At 44.9% G+C, this 22,139-nt stretch overlaps 1 protein-coding gene across 3 annotated transcripts in view; it reads right to left on the minus strand.

The window, feature by feature from the left end:
* LOC122547490 (CD166 antigen-like) overlaps positions 1-21,232 on the minus strand; it is a 54,132-nt gene extending 32,900 nt beyond the window's left edge. For 2 of the 3 annotated variants that reach the window (XM_087979387.1, XM_087979386.1), the window contains exons 1-3: positions 21,099-21,208; positions 3,408-3,517; positions 991-1,192 (exon numbers count right to left, since the gene is read on the minus strand). In XM_087979387.1, coding sequence (XP_087835513.1) covers positions 991-1,192; positions 3,408-3,517; positions 21,099-21,168 — 382 coding nt within the window. In that variant the 5' untranslated portion in view covers positions 21,169-21,208. Of the gene's footprint in view, positions 1-990; positions 1,193-3,407; positions 3,518-21,098 lie in introns of all 3 variants that reach the window. The other variant, XM_087979388.1, reaches the window with a different exon arrangement.
* Between the last annotated feature and the right edge of the window lie 907 nt (positions 21,233-22,139).

Below are 22,139 nucleotides of genomic sequence, written 5' to 3' on the forward strand. Positions count from 1 at the left end.
TTTGTAATAATTTGATGTTTCCAATTGTTTGGCTCAACAAAAAAAATCGGTCACAGCTATAGCGTTTTCAACGGATCCCTCAGCCTTTGGAGATCTGAAAATAAATTGAAGGAGCTCCTTGTGTATGGGAAAAGGACTTAAAGATTGGCAGAGATGTATGAAGCTATTAAAGGGTTTTCAATTAATCAGCGTCATAGTCAAGGAGTCATACAACACAGAAATAGACCCTTCAATCCAACTCCGTCCATGTCGATCAGATATCCTAAATCAATCTATTCCCATTTGCCAGCACTTGGCCCATATCCCTCTAAATCCTACTCATATACCCTCCAGATGCCTTTGACATGCTGTAATTGTACCAGCCTCCACCACTTCCTCTGGCAGCTCATTCCATACACGCACCACCGTCTGAGTTCAAACGTTGTCCTTTTGGTCCCTTTTAAATCTTTCCCTTTTCACCCTAAAACTATGCCCTCTCGTTTTGGACTTCTCCACCCTAGGAAAAAGATTTTGGCTATTCACCCTATCCATGCCCCTCAGAATTTTACAAACCTCTTTAAGGTCACCCCTCGGACCTTGGTGCTCCATGGAAAATAGCCCCAGCCTGTTCAGCCTCTCGCTGTAACTCAAGCCCTCCAACCTTGGCAAGATCCTTGTAAATCTTTTCTGCAATCTTTAAAATTTTTCAACATCCTTCCCATAGCAAGGCAGCCAGAATTGTCGGCAGTGTTCCAAAAGTGGCCTCACCAACCATCATATGAAGTCCCAACTCATACACTCAGTGTACTGACCAGTGAAGGTAGGTGTACTAATTGACTTCCTTACCACTATCTACATGTGACGCAACTTTTAAAGAATTGTGCACCTCTCGGGTCTTTTTATTCAACCTCACTCCCCAGTGCCCTACCAATAACTGTCCACGTCCTGCCCTGGTTTGCCTGATCAGATCGCAACACGCTATCCCTCATAACAAGCAGGCGCTGTACTCACTGAAGACCGAGACATTGGTCACCGAGAAGGTCTCCAATCCTTCCTCCACCACTCCGCATTTGAACAGTCCTTGATCCTCAATGCCCACCGATCGGATCAGCAGGGTCCCACCGCCCAGCATCTGAAAGTGACTCTCATTGCTCTGCACCTCATCTCCCTTTATCCTGGCAATCTCCTTCCATGGCTTCATGGAGCAAGTTTTCTGGGGGAATAGAAGCACGCAACGAGAGGTCAAGGTTGCCCGCTAGAAATCCGACCATCGAAATAGCAGCTCGAAGGATCACAACAACAACAACTTGCATTGATATATCACCCTTAGCATAGCAAGGTCTTCTACAGGCCCTTAACACAGGAGCGGCCATCGCCAAATCTTGACACGGAGCCACATTAGGAGATATTAGAGTAAAAGAGGTAAGTTTTATATTATTTTTAATTTACCCTTTTGGACAGTTCTGGTAGACCACGTGGCCCAGAGGTAGGGACATTACCACTGCATCTCAAGTGCCTACTCTCTAAAGGAGAAGAGGTCCATGGGTGCCAAATGCATAGGCAGCAACCCAGCTGCATGAACGGATCTCTGAAACAAGGATGGGGCAGCCAAGTATAATGTCCCCAGGAGTTCTTCTGATTTCACGGTCAGTATTTGCAACCAGACCCTCTGTGAAACAGAGAGAGCGCCTTTTACAAATCTGGGACTTCCCAAAGCCTCGTGTCGAGACTTTGTAGTGATTGATACAACTGAGTGGCTTGGCAGGCCATATCAGAGGGCAGAGTCAAACACATTGCTGTAGGTCTGGAGTCACGTGTAGGCCAGACCAGATGAGGGTGCCAGATCTCTTTCCCTAAAGGACACCAGACAGGCTTTTCCATCAATTGACAATAGTTTCATGACCATCATTAGACTCTTAATTCCAGGTATTTTTAATTGAATTCTAGTTCCACCATCTGATATGGTGGGATTCAAGCCCAGCTCTCCAGAACATTAGCTAAGTTTCTGGGTTAATAGTCCAGTGACAATACCATTAGGTTATTGCCTAACCTTACAGCCAAATCAGTACTTCTAAAAATGTTTTTAAAACGTCATTCATGGGATGTAGGCATTGCTGGCTGGGTCAGCATTTATTGGCCTTCCCAGGGTGAGCATGAACTACCTTCTTCAACCACTGCTGTCCATGTGCTGTGGAGACACTCAGGAAGGAAGTACCAAGATTTTGGTCCATTGAAAGTGAAGGGACATGAGGATGGTGAGAGTCTTCAGGGCTGCTTGCAGGCAGTAGTGTTCCCACATACCTGCTGCCATTGTCCTTCTCGATGGAAGAGGGCGTAGAACTGGAAGTTTCTGTCGAAATAGTGGATTTCTGCAGGGCATCTTGTCAATGGTACACACTACTGCTACTGAGTGTTGGCGGTGGAGGGAGTGGATGTTTGTGGATGTGATGCCAATCAAGCTTTCTCCTGAATGGTGTCAAACTTCTTGAGTCTTGTTGGAGCTGCACCCATCCAGGCAAGTGGGAAGTATTCCATCACACCCCTTGACTTGTGCCTTGTAGATGGTGGACAGGCTTTGGGGAGTCAGGGGGTGAGTTACTCACTGCAGTATTCCTATTCTGACCTACTCTTGTAGCCATAGTATTTGTATAGCTAGTCCATTTGAGTTTCTTGTCAATGGCAACACCAAACTATTAGTCATAAAGGCTTCATTGGTGGCAATGCCATTGAATGTCAAGGTTAGATTCTCTCTGTTTGGACATGGTCACTGTTGTGTGAATGCTCCGTGACACTTGTAAACCGAAACTTGGATATTATCTGTGTCTTGCTGCATATGGACATGAGCTGATTCAGCGCCTGAGGAGTCGCGGATGGTGCTGAACACTGTGCAATAATCAGCAAACATCCCCACATCTGATCTTCTGATGGAGGGAAGGCCATTGACGAAGCAGCTGAAGATGGCTGGGCCTAGGACACTACCCTGAGTAACTCCTGCAGAGCGATAGTCAATGTGTACAATGTGGAATAATTTTTTGACACCACGAGATCCCACATGCTCTGGTTATGATGTCCCAGCGGTCACAGTTTAAAGGACAAACATTAGCCGGCATAAGGAGGAAAATCCCCCAGTCACTTTTGAAATAATTGCCATGTAGTCTTCCAAATTCCCTTATGAAGGTGGAGAGAGTTTAATATCTCATCCGAAAGCTCTTTGGACACTGCAGCACTCCCACAGCACGGCACAGGAAGTGAGAGCTTTGATTTTGGGCTCAAGTCCTGGGAGTGGGGCTGAAACCTTCTGATTCAGGAATGAGGATGCATTATTACTGAGTGTAAGCTTAAAGTAAGCAAGTACAGCAAAGTGTTTACCTCCAAACACTGCCCTTGAGCAATACCTAGCACCAAGAACCACCCAGAAAGACACTTACCAGAAGCCATCGACTTATTGCTTTATTCTTTCCATGAGGTACAGAACAGGGCAGCTGGAGTTTCTCCCCATATACAGCAAAAATGGTTCGATTTACAAACGCATGGTTTCCTGTTTAATAACAACATCACGGCAAGAGAATTTGAGTTTTAATTCCTTGGACCTATCTAGTTTAAAAAAAAAATATTTTGAAAGCATGTATGGTTTAATGTCAACTCTTATAGATTTGAAAGCAAAAAGGAACAGTTAATTGGGACTGGATGAGTCTCAGTGCCAGCCTCTGTTCCTGTACAGGATACCTGTTTGATCTCAGCTGGAGTATTGCATCCAGCTTGAAGGAAAGGTGTGAATGCATTGGGGACATTGCAGAAGTGACAGTGACAATAATGGTAACAGGAGAAAGTGAGGACTGCAGATGCTGGAGATCAGAGCTGAAAATGTGTTGCTGGAAAAGCGCAGCAGGTCAGGCAGCATCCAAGGAGCAGGAGAATCGACGTTTCGGGCATGAGCTCCTGAAGAAGGGCTCATGCCCGAAACGCCGATTCTCCTGCTCCTTGGATGCTGCCTGACCTGCTGCGCTTTTCCGTCAATAATGGTAACAGGAAAGAGAAAATTCAGTGATGAGAATAGATTAAAGACATTGGGACTGTTTTCATTAGAGGAAGTTTGTGAGGAGATATATTTAGAGATTTACAAAATTATGAGTGGGCTAGATAGAGAAGATAGGGAGAAGCTGTTCCCATTTGTAAAAAGAAAGAGAATGAGAGGGCATTGAGTTAAAGTGATGCGCAAATGAGGCGAGGGTAATGTAAGAAAAAATTATTTCACGCAGTGAGTGGTAAGGGTATGGAATCTACTAGGCAAAAGTGAGGACTGCAGATGCTGGAAACCAGAGTTTTGATTAGAGTGGTGCTGGGAAAGCACAGCAGGTCAGGCAGCATCCGAGGAGCAGGAAAATCGACGTTTTGGGCAAAAGCCCTTCATCAGGAATGGAGGCCAGGACCCTTCAGGGTGGAGAGATAAGTGGGAGGAGGGTGGGGCTGGGGAGAAGGTAGCAAAGAGTACAATAGGTGAATGGGGGTGGGGATGGAGGTGATAGGTCAGGGAGGAGGGTGGAGTGGATGGGTGGGAAGGGAGATTGGCAGGTAGGACAGGTCATGAGGATGGTGCTGAGCTGGAAGGTTGGAACTGGGGTAAGGTGGGCGGGGAGGAGGGGAAATGAGGAAACTGGTGAAGTCCACATTGATGCCCTTTTCCAGCAACACTCTAATCCAGACTATGGAATCTACTGCCTGAAAATGTGGTGAAGACAGGTTCAATTGAAGCATTCGACAGGGTAATGGATAGAAGTGGTGTGCAGGGATATGGAGAAATGGTAGGATTGGCACGAGGGAACAGAACCATCAGGCACAATGGACCAAATGGCCTCTTTCTGTGCCGTAACGATTCCATGTTGCCCCATAAAGGAGCATGAGTGAAAAGGAAAGCAAGTGAAAAGGAACACATTACTGCTGGCTGGCAGCCAACAGTACACATCACTTCCTGAACATGTGCAGCACACACTTGTAATGGGGAATAACCAATAACATATGGTGGCATGTCCAGAACTAAACTGTGGAAGCATGGTGTAGAGATAGAATGAAGAGATAAAGTACAGGTGGCACAGGGTACGGATACAGTGTAATGGCACAGTGCAGTTCCAGTGCTAATTTTAGGGTAAAGAGGCACAGTGTAATGATACAGTGCAAAGGCACAATACAATTACAGCGGCAATGTTAGGGTGCAGAAGTACAGTGTAATGATACAGTGCAAAGGCACAATACAATTACAGCGGCAATGTTAGGGTGCAGAAGTAAAGTGTAATGATACAGTGCAGAGGCACAGTGCTGATACAATGTTAATGATATGGTGCAGAGATACAATATAATGATACAATACAGTTCCAGTTTTAATGATATGGTGCAGGAGCACAGTATAACGACACAGTGCAGAAGTACAGTGCAGATACATTGTTAATAGTAGGATGCAGAGGTATAGATTAATAATACAGTGGAGAGATACTGTGCAGTTACAATGTTACTGGTAAGGTGCACAGGTACAGCATAATAATGCAGTGTAATTTAATAAACAGTGCAAAGGTACAGTGCAGTTACAGTGTTACTGTTAAGGTGCACAGGTACAGTACAATAATGCAGTGCAGAGGTACAGTCAAATTACAGTGTTATTGGTAGGATACACAGGAACAGTATAATAATGCAGTGCAGAGGTACAGTGTAGTTGCAGTGTCAATAGAGTCATAGAGATGTACAGCATGGAAACAAACCCTTCGGTCCAACCCGTCCATGCTGACCAGATATCCCAACCCAATCTAGTCCCACCTGCCAACACCTGGCCCATATCCCTCTAAACCCTTCCTATTCATATACCCATCCAAATGCTTCTTAAATGTTGCAATTGTACCAGCCTCCACTACTTCCTCTGGCAGCTCATTCCATACACGTACCACCCGATGCGTGAAAAAGTTGCCCCTTAGGTCTCTTTTATATCTTTCCCCTCTCACCCTAAACCTATGCCCTCTAGTTCTGGACTCCCCGACCCCAGGGAAAAGACTTTGTCTATTTATCCTATCCATGCCCCTCATAATTTTGTAAACCTCTATAAGGTCACTCCTCAGCCTCCGACGCTCCAGGGAAAACAGCCCCAGCCTGTTCAGCCTCTCCCTGTAGCTCAAATCCCCCAACCCTGGCAACATCCTTGTAAATCTTTTCTGAACCCTTTCAAGTTTCACAACATCTTTCCGATAGGAAGGAGACCAGAATTGCACGCAATATTCCAACAGTGGCCTAACCAATGTCCTGTACAGCAGCAACATGACCTCCCAACTCCTGTACTCAATACTCTGACCAATAAAGGAAAGCATACCAAATGCCGCCTTCACTATCCTATCTATCTGCAACTCCACTTTCAAGGAGCTATGAACCTGTACTCCAAGGTCTCTTTGTTCAGCAACACTCCTTAGGACCTTACCATTAAGTGTATAAGTCCTTCTAAAATTTGCTTTCCCAAAATGCAGTACCTTGCATTTATCTGAATTAAACTCCATCTGCCACTTCTCAGCTCATTGGCCCATCTGGTCCAGATCCTGTTGTAATGAGGTAACCCTCTTCGCTGTCCACTACACCTCCAATTTTGGTGTCATCTGCAAACTTACTAACTGTACCTCTTCTGCTCGCATCCAAATCATTTATGTAAATGACAAAAAGTAGAGGGCCCAGCACCGATCCTTGTGGCACTCCCTGGTCACAGACCTCCAATCTGAAAAACAACCCTCCACCACCACCCTCTGTCTTCTACCTTTGAGCCAGTTCTGTATCCAAATGGCTAGTTCTCCCTGTATTCCATGAGATCTAACCTTGCTAATCAGTCTCCCATGGGGAACCTTGTCGAATGCCTTACTGAAGTCCATATAGATCACATCTACTGCTCTGCCCTCATCAATCTTCTTTGTTACTTCTTCAAAAAGCTCAATCAAGTTTGTGAGACATGATTTCCCACGCACAAAGCTATGCTGACTATCCCTAATCAGTCCTTGCCTTTCCAAATACATGTACATCCTGTCCCTCAGGATTCCCTCCAACAACTTGCCCACCACCGAGGTCAGGCTCGGTCTACAGTTCCCTGGCTTGTCTTTACTACCCTTCTTAAACAGTGGCACCACGTTTGCCAACCTCCAGTCTTCCGGCACCTCATCCAGCACTTCCTCCTCTGTAATCTGGACATTTTGCAAGATGTCACCATTTATTTCCCTACAGTCTATATCTTCCATATCCTTTTCCACAGTAAATACTGATGCAAAATATTCATTTAGTGTCTCCCCCAAATGATATAGTGTTGAGTACAGTAAAATAATGCAGTGCAGAGGAACTCTGTAGTTACAGTCAATGATATTGTGGAGAGGTACAGTGTAATAATGCACTGGAGAGATACAGTGTAGTTACAGTGTTACTGGTAAGGAGCACAGGTACAGTATAATAACCAAGTGCAGAGGTACAGTGCAGTTACAGTGTTAATGATATGGTGCACAGGTACAGTTTAATAATGCAGTGCAGAGGTACAGTGTAGTTACAGTGTTAATGATATGGTGTAGAGTCACAGTATAATAATGCAGTGCAGAGGTTACAGTGTAGTTACAGAGTTAATGATATGATGCTGAGTACAGTATAATAATGCAGTGCAGAGGTGCAGTGTAGTTGCAGTGTTAATGATATAGTGCAGAGTACAGTGTAATAATGCAGTGCAGAGATACAGTGTAGTTACAGTGTTAATGATATGGTGCACATTAGATTAGATTAGATTAGATTAGATTAGATTAGATTAGATTACTTACAGTGTGGAAACAGGCCCTTCGGCCCAACAAGTCCACACCGACCTGCCGAAGCGCAACCCACCCATACCCCTACATTTACCCCTTACCGAACACTACGGGCAATTTAGCATGGCCAATTCACCTGACCTGCACATCTTTAGACTGTGGGAGGAAACCGGAGCACCCGGAGGAAACCCACGCAGACATGGGGAGAACGTGCAAACTCCACACAGTCAGTCGCCTGAGGCGGGAATTGAACCCGGGTCTCTGGCGCTGTGAGGCAGCAGTGCTAACCACTGTGCCACCGTGCCGCCCACATGTACAGTATAATAATGCAGTACAGAGGTACAGTGTAGTTGCAGTGTTAATGATATGGTGTTGAGTACAGTATAATAATACAGTGCAGAGGTACTCTGTAGTTACAGATCAGTGATATTGTGCAGAGGTACAGTGTAGTTACAGTGTTAACTATATGGTGTTGAGTACAGTATAATAATACAGTGTAGTGGTACTCTGTAGTTACAGTGTCAATGATATTGTGCAGAGGTACAGTGTAATAATGCAGTGCAGAGGTACAGTATTAATGATATAGTGCAGAGGTGCAGTGTAGTTACAGTGTTAATGATATTGTGCAGAAGTACAGTGTAATAATGCAGTGCAGAGGTACAGTGTAGTTACAGTGTTAATGATATTGTGCAGAGGTACAGTATAATAATGCAGTGCAGAGGTACAGTGTAGTTACAGTGTTAATAATATGGTGCAGAGTACGGTGTAATAATACAGTGGAGAGGAACAGTGTAGTTACAGTGTTAATGATATGGTGCAGAGGTACAGTGTAATAGTGCAGTGCAGAGGTACAGTTTAGTTACAGTGTTAATGCTATGGTGCTGAGGTACAGTGTAGTTACAGTGTTAATGATATTAGATTAGATTACATTACAGTGTGGAAACAGGCCCTTCGGGCCAACAAGTCCACACCCACCCGGCGAAGCGCAACCCACCCATACCCCTACATTTACCCCTTCACCTAACACTCCAGGACAATTTAGCATGGCCAATTCACCTGACCTGCACATCTTAGGACTGTGGGAGGAAACCGGAGCACCCGGAGGAAACCCACGCAGACACGGGGAGAATGTGCAAACTCCACACAGTCAGTCTCCTGAGTCGGGAATTGAACCCGGGTCTCTGTCGCTGTGAGGCAACACTGCTAACCACTGTGCCACCGTGCCACGTACAGTGTAATAATGCAGTGCAGAGGTACAGTGTGGTTACAGTGTTAATAATATGGTGCAGAGTACGGTGTAATAATAGTGGAGAGGTACAGTGTAGTTACAGTGTTAATGATACGGTGCAGAGGTACAGTGTAATAGTGCAGTGCAGGGGTACAGTTTAGTTACAGTGTTAATGATATGGTGCGGAGGTACAGTGTAACAACGCAGTGCAGAAGTACTGTGTAGTTACCATGTTAATGATATGGTGCAGAGGTACAGTGTAGTTACAGCGTTAATGATATGGGGCAGAGTACAGTGTAATAATGCATTGCAGAGGTACCGTGTACTTACAGTGTTAATGATATGGTGCAGAGTACAGTGTAATAATGCAGTGGAGAGGTACAGTGTAGCTACAGTGTAGTTACAGTGTTAATGATATGGTGCAGATTACTGTATAATAATGCAGTGCAGAGGTACAGTTTAGTTACAGTGTTAATGATATAGTGTAGAGGTACAGTGTAGTGACAGTGTTAATGATATGGTGCAGAGGTACAGTGCAGTTACAGTGTTAATGATATGGTGCAGATTACTGTGTAATAATGCCATGCAGAGGTACAATGTAGTTACAGTGTTAATGATATGGTGCAGATTTACAGTATAATAATGCAGTGCAGAGGTACAGTGTAGTTACAGTGTCAATGATATTGTGCGGAGGTACAGTGGAATAATGCAGAGTAGAGGTATAGTGCAGTTACAGTGTTAATGATATGGTGTAGAGTCACAGTCTAATAATGCAGTGCAGAGGTTACAGTGTAGTCACAGTGTTAATGATATGATGCTGAGTACAGTATAATAATGCAGGCCAGAAGTACAGTGTAGTTGCCGTGTTAATGATATGGTGCAGAGGTACAGTATAATAATGCAGTGCAGAGGTACAGTGTAGTTACAATGTTAATGATATGGTGCACATGTACAGTATAATAATGCAGTGCAGAGGTACAGTGTAGTTACAGTGTTAATGATATAGTGCAGAGTACAGTTTAATAACGCAGTGCAGAAGTACAGTGTAGTTACAGTTTTAATGATACGGTGTTGAGTACAGTATAATAATACAGTGTAGTTGTACTCTGTAGTTACAGTGTCAATGATATTGTGCAGAGGTACAGTGCAATAATGCAGTGCAGAGGTACAATGTAGTTACAATGCTAATGATATGGTGCACAGCTACAGTATAATAATGCAAAGCAGAGGTACAGTGTAGTTACAGTGATAATGATAAGGTGCAGATTTACAGTATAATAATGCAGTGCAGAGGTACAGTGTAGTTGCAGTGTTAATGATATGGTGCAGAGGTACAGTGTAGTTACAATGTTAATGATATGGTGCAGAGTACAGCGTAATAATACAGTGCAGAGGTACAGTGTAGTTACAGTGTTAATGATATGGTGCAGATTACTGTGTAACAATGCAGTGCAGAGGTACAGTGTAGTTACAGTGTTAATGATATGGTCCAGAGGTAGAGTGTAATAATTCAATGAAGAGGTACAGTGTAGCTACAGTGTTAATGATATGGTGCAGATTACTGTATAATAATGCAGTGCAGAGGTACAGTTTAGTTACAGTGTTAATGATATAGTGCAGAGGTACAGTGTAGTGACAGTGTTAATGATATGGTGCAGAGGTACAGTGCAGTTACAGTGTTAATGATATGGCACAGATTACTGTGTAATAATGCAGTGCAGAGGTACAGTATAGTTACAGTGTTAATGATATGGTGCACATGTACAGTATAATAATGCAGCGCAGAGGTACAGTGTAGTTACAGTGTTAATGATATAGTGCAGATTACTGTATAATAATGCAGTGCAGAGGTACAGTTTAGTTACAGTGTTAATGATATAGTGCAGAGGTACAGTTTAGTTACAGCGTTAATGTATGATGCAGAGTACAGTGCAATAATACAGTGCAGGGGTACAGTTTAGTTACAGTGTTAATGATATAGTGCAGAGGTACAGTGTAGTTACAGTGTTAATGATATGGTGCAGAGTACAGTGCAATAATTCAGTGGAGAGGTACAGTGTAGCTACAGTGTTAACGATATGGTGCAGATTACTGTATATTAATCCAGTGCAGAGATAAAGTTTAGTGACAGTGTTAATGATATAATGCAGATTTACAGTATAGTTACAGTTTTAATGATATGGAGCAGATTACTGTGTAATAATGCAGTACAGAGGTACAGTGTAGTTACAGTGTTACTGATATGGTGCAGAGTTACAGTGTAATAATGCATTACAGAGGTACAGTGTAGTTACAGTGTTAATGCTATGGTAAAAAGAGGTACAATGTAGTTACAGTGTTAATGATATGGTGCACATGTACAGTATAATAATGCAGTGCAGAGGTGCAGTGTAGTTATAGTGTTAATGATATGGTGCAGATTACTGTGTAATAATGCAGTGCAGAGGTACAATGTAGTTACAGTGTTAATGATATAGTGCAGAGGTACAGTGCAGTTACAATGTTAATGATATGGTGCAGAGTACAGTGTAATAATGCATTGCAGAGGTACAGTGTAGTTACAGTGCTAATGATATAGTGCAGATTACTGTGTAATAATGCAGTGCAGAGGTACAATGCAGTTACAGAGTTAATGATATGGTGCAAAGGTACAGTGTAGTTACAGTGTTAATGATATGATGCAGAGGTACAGTGTAGTTACAATGTTAATGATATGGGGCAGAGTACAGTGTAATAATGCATTGCAGAGGCACAGTGTAGTTACAGTGTTAATGATATGGTGCAGAGATACAGTGTAGTTACCGTGTTAATGATATGGTGCAGAGTACAGTGTAATAATGCAGTGCAGAGGTACAGTGTAGTTACAGTGTTAATGATAAGGTGCAGAGTACAGTGTAATAATGCAGTGCAGAGGTACAGTGTAGTTATAGTGCTAATGATATAGTGCAGAGTACAGTGTAATAATGCAGTGCAGAGGTACAGTGTAGTTACAGTGTTAATGATATGGTGCAGAGGTACAGTGTAGTTACAGTGTTAACTATATGGTGCAGAGTACAGTGTAATAACGCAGTGCAGATGTACAGTGTAGTTACAGTATTAAAGATATGGCACAGATTACTGTGTTATAATACAGTGCCGTGTTACAGTGTAGTTACAGTGTTAGTGATATGGTGCAGAGGTACAGTGTAATAATGCAGTGCAGAGGAACAGTGTAGTTACAGTTTTAATGATATGGTGCAGAGGTACAGTGTAGTTACAGTGTTAATGATATAGTGCAGAGCACAGTGTAATAACATAGTGCAGAGGTACAGTGTAGTTACAGTGTTAATGATATGGTGCAGTGTACAGTGTAATAGTACAGTGCAGATTACAGTGTATTTACAGTGTTAATGATATGGTGCAGATTACGGTGTAATAATGCAGTGCAGAAGTAGAATGAAGTTACAGAGTTAATGATATGGTGCGGAGCAACCGTGTAATAAAGCAGTGCAGAGGTACAGTGTAGTTGCAGTGTTAATGATATGGTGCAGAGGTACAGTGTAGTTACAGTGTTAACTACATGGTGCAGAATACAGTGTAATAACGCAGTGCAGATGTACAGTGTTAAAGATATGGCACAGATTACTGTGTTATAATGCAGTGCCGCGTTACAGTGTAGTTACAGTGTTAGTGATATGGTGCAGAGGTACAGTGTAATAATGCAGTACAGAGGAACAGTGTAGTTACAGTTTTAATGATATGATGCAGAGGTACAGTGTAGTTACAGTGTTAATGATATGGTGCAGAGCTACAGTGTAGTTACAATGTTAATTATATTGTGCAGTGTACAGTGTAATAATGCAGTGCAGAGGTACAGTGTAGTTACAGTGTTAACTATATGGTGCAGAGCACAGTGTAATAACGCAGTGAAGAGGTACAGTGTAGTTACAGTATTAAAGATATGGCACAGATTACTGTGTTATAATGCAGTGCCGCGTTACAGAGTAGTTACAGTGTTAGTGATATGGTGCAGAGGTACAGTGTAATATTGCAATGCAGAGGAACAGTGTAGTTACAGTGTTAATGATATAGTGCAGAGTATAGTGTAATAATGCAGTGCAGAAGTAGAATGTAGTTACAGAGTTAATGATATGGTGCAGAGGAACAGTGTAATAATGCAGTGCAGAGGTACAGTGTAGTTACAGTGTTAATGATATGGTGCACAGTGCAGTGTAATAATGCAGTGCAGAGGTACAGTGTAGTTACAGTGTTAATGATATGGTGCTGAGTACAGTGTCGTTACAGTGTAGTTACAGTGTGAATGGAAAGGTTCAGAGTACGGTGTAATAATGCAGTGCAGAGGTGCAGTGTAGTTACAGTGTTAATGATATGGTGCAGAGATACAGTGTAGTTACAGTGTTAATGATATGGTGCAGAGTACAGTGTAATAATGCAGTGCAGAGGTACAGTGTAGTTACACTATTAATGGTATGGTGCAGAGTACAGTATAACAATGCAGTGCAGAGGCACTGTGCTGTTACAGTGTTAATGATATGGTGCAGTGTACAGTGTAATAATGCAGTGCAGAGGTACAGTGTAGTTACAGTGTTAATGATATGGTGCAGAGTACAGTGTAATAATGCAATGGAGTGGTACAGTGTAGTTACACTGTTAATGGTATGGTGCAGAGATACAGTATAATAATGCAGTGCAGAGGTACAGTGTAGTTACAGTGTTAATGACATGGTGCAGAGTACAGTATAATGTAGTGCAGAGATACAGTGTAGTTACAGTGTTAATGACATGATTCGGAGTACAGTGTAATGCAGTGCAGAGGTACAGTGTAGTTACAGTGTTAATGATATGGTGCATAGTATAGTGCTATTGATCCAGTGCAGAGCTGCAGTGTTAACTATCCAATGCAGAGGCACAGTGTTAATGATCCAGTGCAGTGATACAGTGTTAATGATCCAGTGCAGTGGTGCAGTATTAATGGTCCAGTAAAGAGCTGCAGTGTTGATGGTCCAGTGCAATGGTACAGCGATAATGATCCAGAGTAGAAATACAGTGTTATTGATCCAGTGCAGAGCTGTAATGTTAACGATCCAGTGCAATGGTCCAGTGTTAATTGCCCCATGCAGTGGTACAGTGTTAATGATCCAGTGCAGTGGTACAGTATTGATGTTCCAGTGCAGTGGTGCAATGTTAATGATCCAGTGTAGAGCTGCAGTGTTGATGGCCCCGTGCAGTGGTACAGTGTCAGTGATCCAGTGCAGGGGTACAGTATTAATGGTCCAGTGCAGTGGTACAGTGTTAGTGATCCAGTGCAGAGCTGCAGTGCCGATGACCCAGTGCAGTGGTACAGTGTTACTGATTCAATGCAGAGCTGCAGTGCTGATGACCCAGTGCAGAGGTACAGTGTTAATAATCCAGTGCAGAGCTGCAGTGCCGATGACCCAGTGTAGAGGTACAGTGTTAATGACCCAGTGCAGAGCTGCAGTGTTAATGACCCAGTGCAGAGCTGCAGTGCTGATGACCCAGTGCAGTGGTACAGTGTTAATGATCCAGTGCAGAGGTACTGTGTTAATGATCCAGTGCAGAGCTGATGTGTTAATGACCCAGTGCAGTGGTACAGTGTTAATGACCCAGTGCAGAGCTGCAGTGCCGATGACCCAGTGCAGTGGTACAGTGTTAATGACCCAGTGCAGAGCTGCAGTGCCGATGACCCAGTGCAGTGGTACCGTGTTAATGACCCAGTGCAGAGCTGCAGTGCCGATGATCCAGTGCAGTGGTACAGTATAAATGATCCAGTGCAGAGGTACAGTGTTAATGATTCAGTGCAGTGGTACAGTGTTAATGACCCAGTGCAGAGCTGCAGTGTTAATGACCCAGTGCAGAGCTGCAGTGCCGTTGACCCAGTGCAGTGGTACAGTGTTAATGATCCAGTGCAGAGGTACTGTGTTAATGGCCCAGTGCAGAGCTGATGTGTTAATGACCCAGTGCAGTGGTACAGTGTTAATGACCCAGTGCAGAGCTGCAGTGCCGATGACCCAGTGCAGTGGTACAGTGTTAATGACCCAGTGCAGTGGTACAGTGTTAATGACCCAGTGCAGAGCTGCAGTGCCGATGACCCAGTGCAGTGGTACAGTGTAAATGACCCAGTGCAGTGGTACAATGTTAATGACCCTGTGCAGAGCTGCAGTGCCGATGATCCAGTGCAGTGGTACAGTATAAATGATCCAGTGCAGAGGTACAGTGTTAATGATTCAGTGCAGTGGTACAGTGTTAATGACCCAGTGCAGAGGTACAGTGTTAATGATCCAGTGCAGAGCTGCAGTGCCGATGACCCAGTGCAGTGGTACAATGTTAATGACCCAGTGCAGACCTGCAGTGCCGATGACCCAGTGCAGTGGTACAATGTTAACGATCCAGTGCAGAGGCACAGTGTTAATGATCCAGTGCAGACCTGCAGTGCCGATGACCCAGTGCAGTGGTACAATGTTAACGATCCAGTGCAGTGGTACAGTGTTAATGATCCAGTGTAGAGGTACAGTGTTAATGACCCAGTGCAGTGGTACAGTGTTAATGATCCAGTGTAGAGGTACAGTGTTAATGACCCAGTGCAGTGGTACAGTGTTAATGATCCAGTGCAGTGGTACAGTGTTAATGACCCAATGCAGTGGTACAGTGTTAATGATTCAGTGTAGAGGTACAGTGTTAATGACCCAGTGCAGTGGTACAGTGTTAATGATCCAGTGCAGTGGTACAGTGTTAATGACCCAATGCAGTGGTACAGTGTTAATGACCCAGTGCAGTGGTACAGTGTTAATGATCCAGTGTAGAGGTACAGTGTTAATGACCCAGTGCAGTGGTACAGTGTTAATGATCCAGTGCAGTGGTACAGTGTTAATGACCCAATGCAGTGGTACAGTGTTAATGATCCACTGTAGAGGTACAGTGTTAATGACCCAGTGCAGTGGTACAGTGTTAATGATCCACTGTAGACGTACAGTGTTAATGACCCAGTGCAGTGGTACAGTGTTAATGACCCAGTGCAGAGCTGCAGTGCCAATGACCCAGTGCAGTGGTACCGTGTTAATGACCCAGTGCAGAGCTGCAGTGCCGATGATCCAGTGCAGTGGTACAGTATAAATGATCCAGTGCAGAGGTACAGTGTTAATGATTCAGTGCAGTGGTACAGTGTTAATGACCCAGTGCAGAGCTGCAGTGTTAATGACCCAGTGCAGAGCTGCAGTGCCGATGACCCAGTGCAGTGGTACAGTGTTAATGATCCAGTGCAGAGGTACTGTGTTAATGACCCAGTGCAGAGCTGATGTGTTAATGACCCAGTGCAGTGGTACAGTGTTAATGACCCAGTGCAGAGCTGCAGTGCCGATGACCCAGTGCAGTGGTACAGTGTTAATGACCCAGTGCAGTGGTACAGTGTTAATGACCCAGTGCAGAGCTGCAGTGCCGATGACCCAGTGCAGTGGTACAGTGTAAATGACCCAGTGCAGTGGTACAATGTTAATGACCCTGTGCAGAGCTGCAGTGCTGATGATCCAGTGCAGTGGTACAGTATAAATGATCCAGTGCAGAGGTACAGTGTTAATGATTCAGTGCAGTGGTACAGTGTTAATGACCCAGTGCAGAGGTACAGTGTTAATGATCCAGTGCAGAGCTGCAGTGCCGATGACCCAGTGCAGTGGTACAATGTTAATGACCCAGTGCAGACCTGCAGTGCCGATGACCCAGTGCAGTGGTACAATGTTAACGATCCAGTGCAGAGGCACAGTGTTAATGATCCAGTGCAGACCTGCAGTGCCGATGACCCAGTGCAGTGGTACAATGTTAACGATCCAGTGCAGTGGTACAGTGTTAATGATCCAGTGTAGAGGTACAGTGTTAATGACCCAGTGCAGTGGTACAGTGTTAATGATCCAGTGTAGAGGTACAGTGTTAATGACCCAGTGCAGTGGTACAGTGTTAATGATCCAGTGCAGTGGTACAGTGTTAATGACCCAATGCAGTGGTACAGTGTTAATGACCCAGTGCAGTGGTACAGTGTTAATGATCCAGTGTAGAGGTACAGTGTTAATGACCCAGTGCAGTGGTACAGTGTTAATGATCAGTGCAGTGGTACAGTGTTAATGACCCAATGCAGTGGTACATTGTTAATGATCCACTGTAGAGGTACAGTGTTAATGACCCAGTGCAGTGGTACAGTGTTAATGATCCACTGTAGACGTACAGTGTTAATGACCCAGTGCAGTGGTACAGTGTTAATGATGCAGTGTAGAGGTACAGTGTTAATGACCCAGTGCAGTGGTACAGTGTTAATGACCCAGTGCAGTGGTACAGTGTTAATGATCCAGTGTAGAGGTACAGTGTTAATGACCCAGTGCAGAGCTACAGTGTTAATGACCCAGTGCAGAGCTGCAGTGCCGATGACCCAGTGCAGTGGTACAGTGTTAATGATCCACTGTAGAGGTACAGTGTTAATGACCCAGTGCAGTGGTACAGTGTTAATGACCCAATGCAGTGGTACAGTGTTAATGATCCAGTGCAGTGGTACAGTGTTAATGACCCAGTGCAGTGGTAGCGTAAATAACCATGAAAGTGTTAAACCATCACAACCGGAGGAACCCTGCTCTTTCTTTGCCCGTCGATGTCCGTGGGAATCCAACGAACACGGTGGGCTCTGAACTGCTCTCTCCACAATCTGCTTTCCCCCAGTTCACCGGGAAAGTGAGGGGACGGCCATAATTGCAGGAAGGTGGGACTGGGACTGAAAGGGGAAGGTGAGACCGAGAGTGAGAGACAGTGAGAGCCCTCTTTCCCCCCGCCCCAGGTGACAGGGACCTGCACGTATTCTCGCTCTGTCACAGAAATATGTGATATATGTTTCAGCGCCAGGGTGTAGGAGGGCAGCTGTGGGAGCTATCAGACCGCAATCTGTCAGGGCGAACCGATTACCTTTCTCTTCCTCCACAGCAGCCCGTCCCTTTCAGGCTGATCAAAGGAAATCCAACGGTCAGTCATAACAGTGTTCGCCAGCCACCTCATCAGTACTTTGAGCTGAGTCAGACAGGCGCCTTGCTCAGACTGCACCGCTCGATCTCACACTGAGAGGGATGGGAGCCCTGACGTCTGTCTCACACTGTACACTTGATGATTACCATCTCACAGCCACAGCCCACTGAACCTGGAGTGGTGCTCGCAAAGAAAACAACAGGCCGCCCAGCCCCAGAAACCAGCTAACAAACCCAAACCAATCTAACATCAGATCCCTGAGCTCAGAGTCCCAGGTTTCACTCTCACAGATACACAGCACCACGGTGCTCTTCTTAACAAGGGATATAAACAGTCAAGACACTCCTGGGTTTGCAATTTCCTGGGGGCTGCTGGTGGTGAGGAACTCAGGGCTTCACGAATGTCCTTGGGGTAAATAACAGGCAAAACTCGAGGGTAGTCTCCAGGCACAGACACATTTAATGCCTCATCGGAAAGATGGTGCCACCCGAAAAAGCAGCACTCCCTCAGTGCCGACCCTCTGATAGTGCAGCACTCCCTCAGTACTGACCCTCTGAGTGTATGGTACTCCCTCAGTTCCTACCCTTCGACAGTCCGGCACTCCCTCAGTACTGACCCTCTGACAGTGCTGCACTCCCTCAGTACTGACCCTCTGACAGTGCTGCACTCCCTCAGTACTGACCCTCTGACAGTGCAGCACTCCCTCAGTACTGACCCTGTGACAGTGCGGCACTCCCTCAGTACTGACCCTCTGATTGTATGGTACTCCCTCAGTTCCTACCCTTCGACAGTCTGGCACTCCCTCAGTACTGACCCTCTGACAGTGCGGCGCTCCCTCAGTACTGACCCTCTGACAGTGCAACACTCCCTCAGTACTGACCCTCTGACAGTGCTGCACTCCCTCAGTACTGACCCTCTGACAGTGCAGCACTCCCTCAGTACTGACCCTCTGACAGTGCGGCACTCCCTCAGTACTGACCCTCTGACAGTGCGGCACTCCCTCAGTACTGACCCTCTGACAGTGCAGCACTCCCTCAGTACTGACCCTCTGACAGTGCGGCACTCCCTCAGTACTGACCCTCTGACAGTGCAGCACTCCCTCAGTACTGACCCTGTGACAGTGCGGCACTCCCTCAGTACTGACCCTCTGACAGTACAGCACTCCCTCAGTACTGACCCTCTGACAGTGCGGCGCTCCCTTATTGACCTGGGCTCAATCCTGGCCTCGGGTGACTGTCTGTGTGGAGTTTACACATTCGCCCTGTGTCTGCGTGGGTGTGCTCCGGTTTCCTCCCACGATCCAAAAATGCGCAGTTTAGGTGAATTGGCTATGCTAAATTAGCCATAGTGTAGGTTAGTAGTCAGGGGGATGGGTTACTCTTTGGAGGGTTGGTGTGGACTTGTTGGGCCGAAGGACCTGCTTCCACACTGTAGGGATACTAATCTGCCTTTCTTTGTGAACTGGAATAGCTCCTAGTTTATGAGACTTTGTCTCCAGAGCTCCTGTTTATGTTGTTGGGGTAAAAGGTGTAATCCTCTCAATGTGCTACTGCAGGTGCCATTATAACCCACACAAAACATAAACTCTCAGATTGTCCCCAGTGACATGGGGCACGGGGATACAGTAGGGCGGTATAGCAGATGATCTGTTAAATCCTGTGGGGTAACTGAAGCTTCAATTCTATGCTCGACAGAACATTAGCCACAAAATGAAGCAAAAAGATTGAATGTTAGAAACATTTGCAGATCTTTTGAAAATACACAACCTGATTCTGCTGCGGGAACACATTATTTGAAAGGCACAGTGCTATTTGGAAATGGAACTTTTCAGACTGGTTATTTAGACCAAAATCATGTAGTGAAAAGGGGAACTAACAGTCCTGTTTCTCTCATAGCTTCTGAATAAAACACACCTGAGAGAGTGAGTGAGAGAAAGAGAGCTGGTTAAGGAATCCTATTTCAAACTAGACCCGAACCTGAACCCTAATTCTAATCTTACCATTAACCCTAATCACAATCACAAACTTAACCCAACCCTATCATAACCTGAATCCTAACTGCATCCCCAACCCTAACATAGAACATAGAATATTACAGCGCAGTACAGGCCCTTCGGCCCTCGATGTTGCACTGACCTGTGAAACCAATCTCTAGCCCATCTATCCTACACTATTGTATTCTCGTCCATATGCCTATCCAATGACCATTTAAATGCCCTTAAAGTTGGTGAGTCTACAACTGTTGCAGGCAGGCCATTCCATGCCCTTACTACATTCTGAGTAACCATTACCCTGACTTCATCCCTAATCCTATACCTCACCTTAACCATACCTCAAACCTTAAACCCGAGCAAAACCCTCGCCCTAACCCTATCCCAACATTAACCCAAAACACAAACTCTAAAACACTTGCATATAAACTGACAATTTCCTAGCTAGGAGAAAGTGAGGACTGCGGATGCTGGAGATTGGAGTCGAGAGTGTGGTGCTGGAAAATCACAGCAGGTCAGGCAACATCTGAGGAGCAGGAGAATCGACGTTTCGGGCATAAGCCCTTCATCAGGAATTTTCCTAGCTACCATCAGTTCTGAGGAAGGGTCGCAGGACCTGAAACATTAACTCTGATTTCTTTCTACAGATTTTGCCAGACCTGCTGAGCTTTTCCAGCAATTTCTGTTTTTGTTGTTGACACTGATTCTGACCCTAAATCTATTTTAACCTGAACCATAACCCAATTAAACAGTTACTCTTGTACCTTTCCCTAATTCTAACATTTCACTCTAATGCTGGCCAAGAGCTGAAACCTGAATGTAACCTTTCGCCTATCCCTGACCCTCACCTTATCATGACCTTGTTCTCATTTTGAGTCATAATCTTAATCTTAATGCTGACCATTAAGATTATCCCTAGCCTTTACTATAACTTTAACACAACTTTAATTCCAATTCTAATCATAGTCCAAACCCAAACTTAACTTTAGTGCTATCCCTTTCCCCAGTCGAATCTCTGATCCTGCCCCTGACCTTCAACATAGCCGTTAATCCGATCAGAATCCCAGCATCAATACGATCAAATACTTACCCAGTGAAGGGATGAGGTGAGTGCAAATTGAGATGAGAAGTCCGTAGGTAAGAGCAGGAGCAGTGGCCATCCTGAGAGTGATCTGAGGAATTGAGGATGTGTTTACTAAGTGTTTCCAATTGCAACTCAAGCGCAAGATTATTTCTTTGATCAGTTGGGAACTCCTACCAGCTGCAGCATAGTTTCAGTGAACATTAACCCTTTCCTTGCAGGGTTACTTGCTGAACTAAACTTTTGCCTTCAGACATTCTAGCCCACACAAGACATGAAAGGAAGTTTGAGGGGGATCTGCCTCTGGAGGTAGTATGGGCTGAAGTCAGAAATAGGAAAGGTGCAGTCACCTTGTTGGGTGTTTACTATAGGCCCCCCAATAGCAGCAGAGATGTGGAGAAACAGATTGGGAAATAGATTTTGGAAAGGTGCAGAAGCCACAGGGTCGTAGTCATGGGCGACTTCAACTTCCCAAATATTGATTGGAAGCTCTTTAGATCAAGTAGATTGGATGGGGCGGTGTTTGTGCAGTGTGTCCAGGAAGCTTTTCTAACGCAGTATGTAGATTGTCCGACCAGAGGGGAGGCTATATTGGATTTGGTACTCGGTAATGAACCGGGACAAGTGGTGGGCTTGTTAGTGGGTGAACATTTTGGTGATGGTGACCACAATTCTGTGACTTTCACCTTGGTTATGGAGAGAGGTAGGTGCGCACAACAAGGTAGATTTTATAATTGGGGGAAGGGAAATTACGATGCTGTAAGGCAGGATTTGAGGAGCATACGTTGGGAGCATAGGCTGTCAGGGAAGGATGTGGTGGAAATGTGGAACTTTTTCAAAGAGCAGATACGACGTGTCCATGATATGTATGTACCTGTCAGGCAGGAAAGAAATGGTCGTGTGAGGGAGCCTTGGTTGACGAGAGAGGTTGAATGTCTGGTAAAGAGGAAGAAGGAGGCTTACATAAGATTGAGGAAAAAGGATTCAGACAGAGCAGTGGAGGGATACAGGATAGCCAGAAGGGACCTGAAGAAAGGGATTAGGAGAGCT

The sequence above is a fragment of the Chiloscyllium plagiosum genome, unplaced genomic scaffold, assembly GCF_037043375.1.
Source record: "Chiloscyllium plagiosum isolate Xiang-an unplaced genomic scaffold, Cpla_swu_hap1 HiC_scaffold_35, whole genome shotgun sequence".
Lineage (NCBI taxonomy): Eukaryota > Metazoa > Chordata > Chondrichthyes > Orectolobiformes > Hemiscylliidae > Chiloscyllium > Chiloscyllium plagiosum.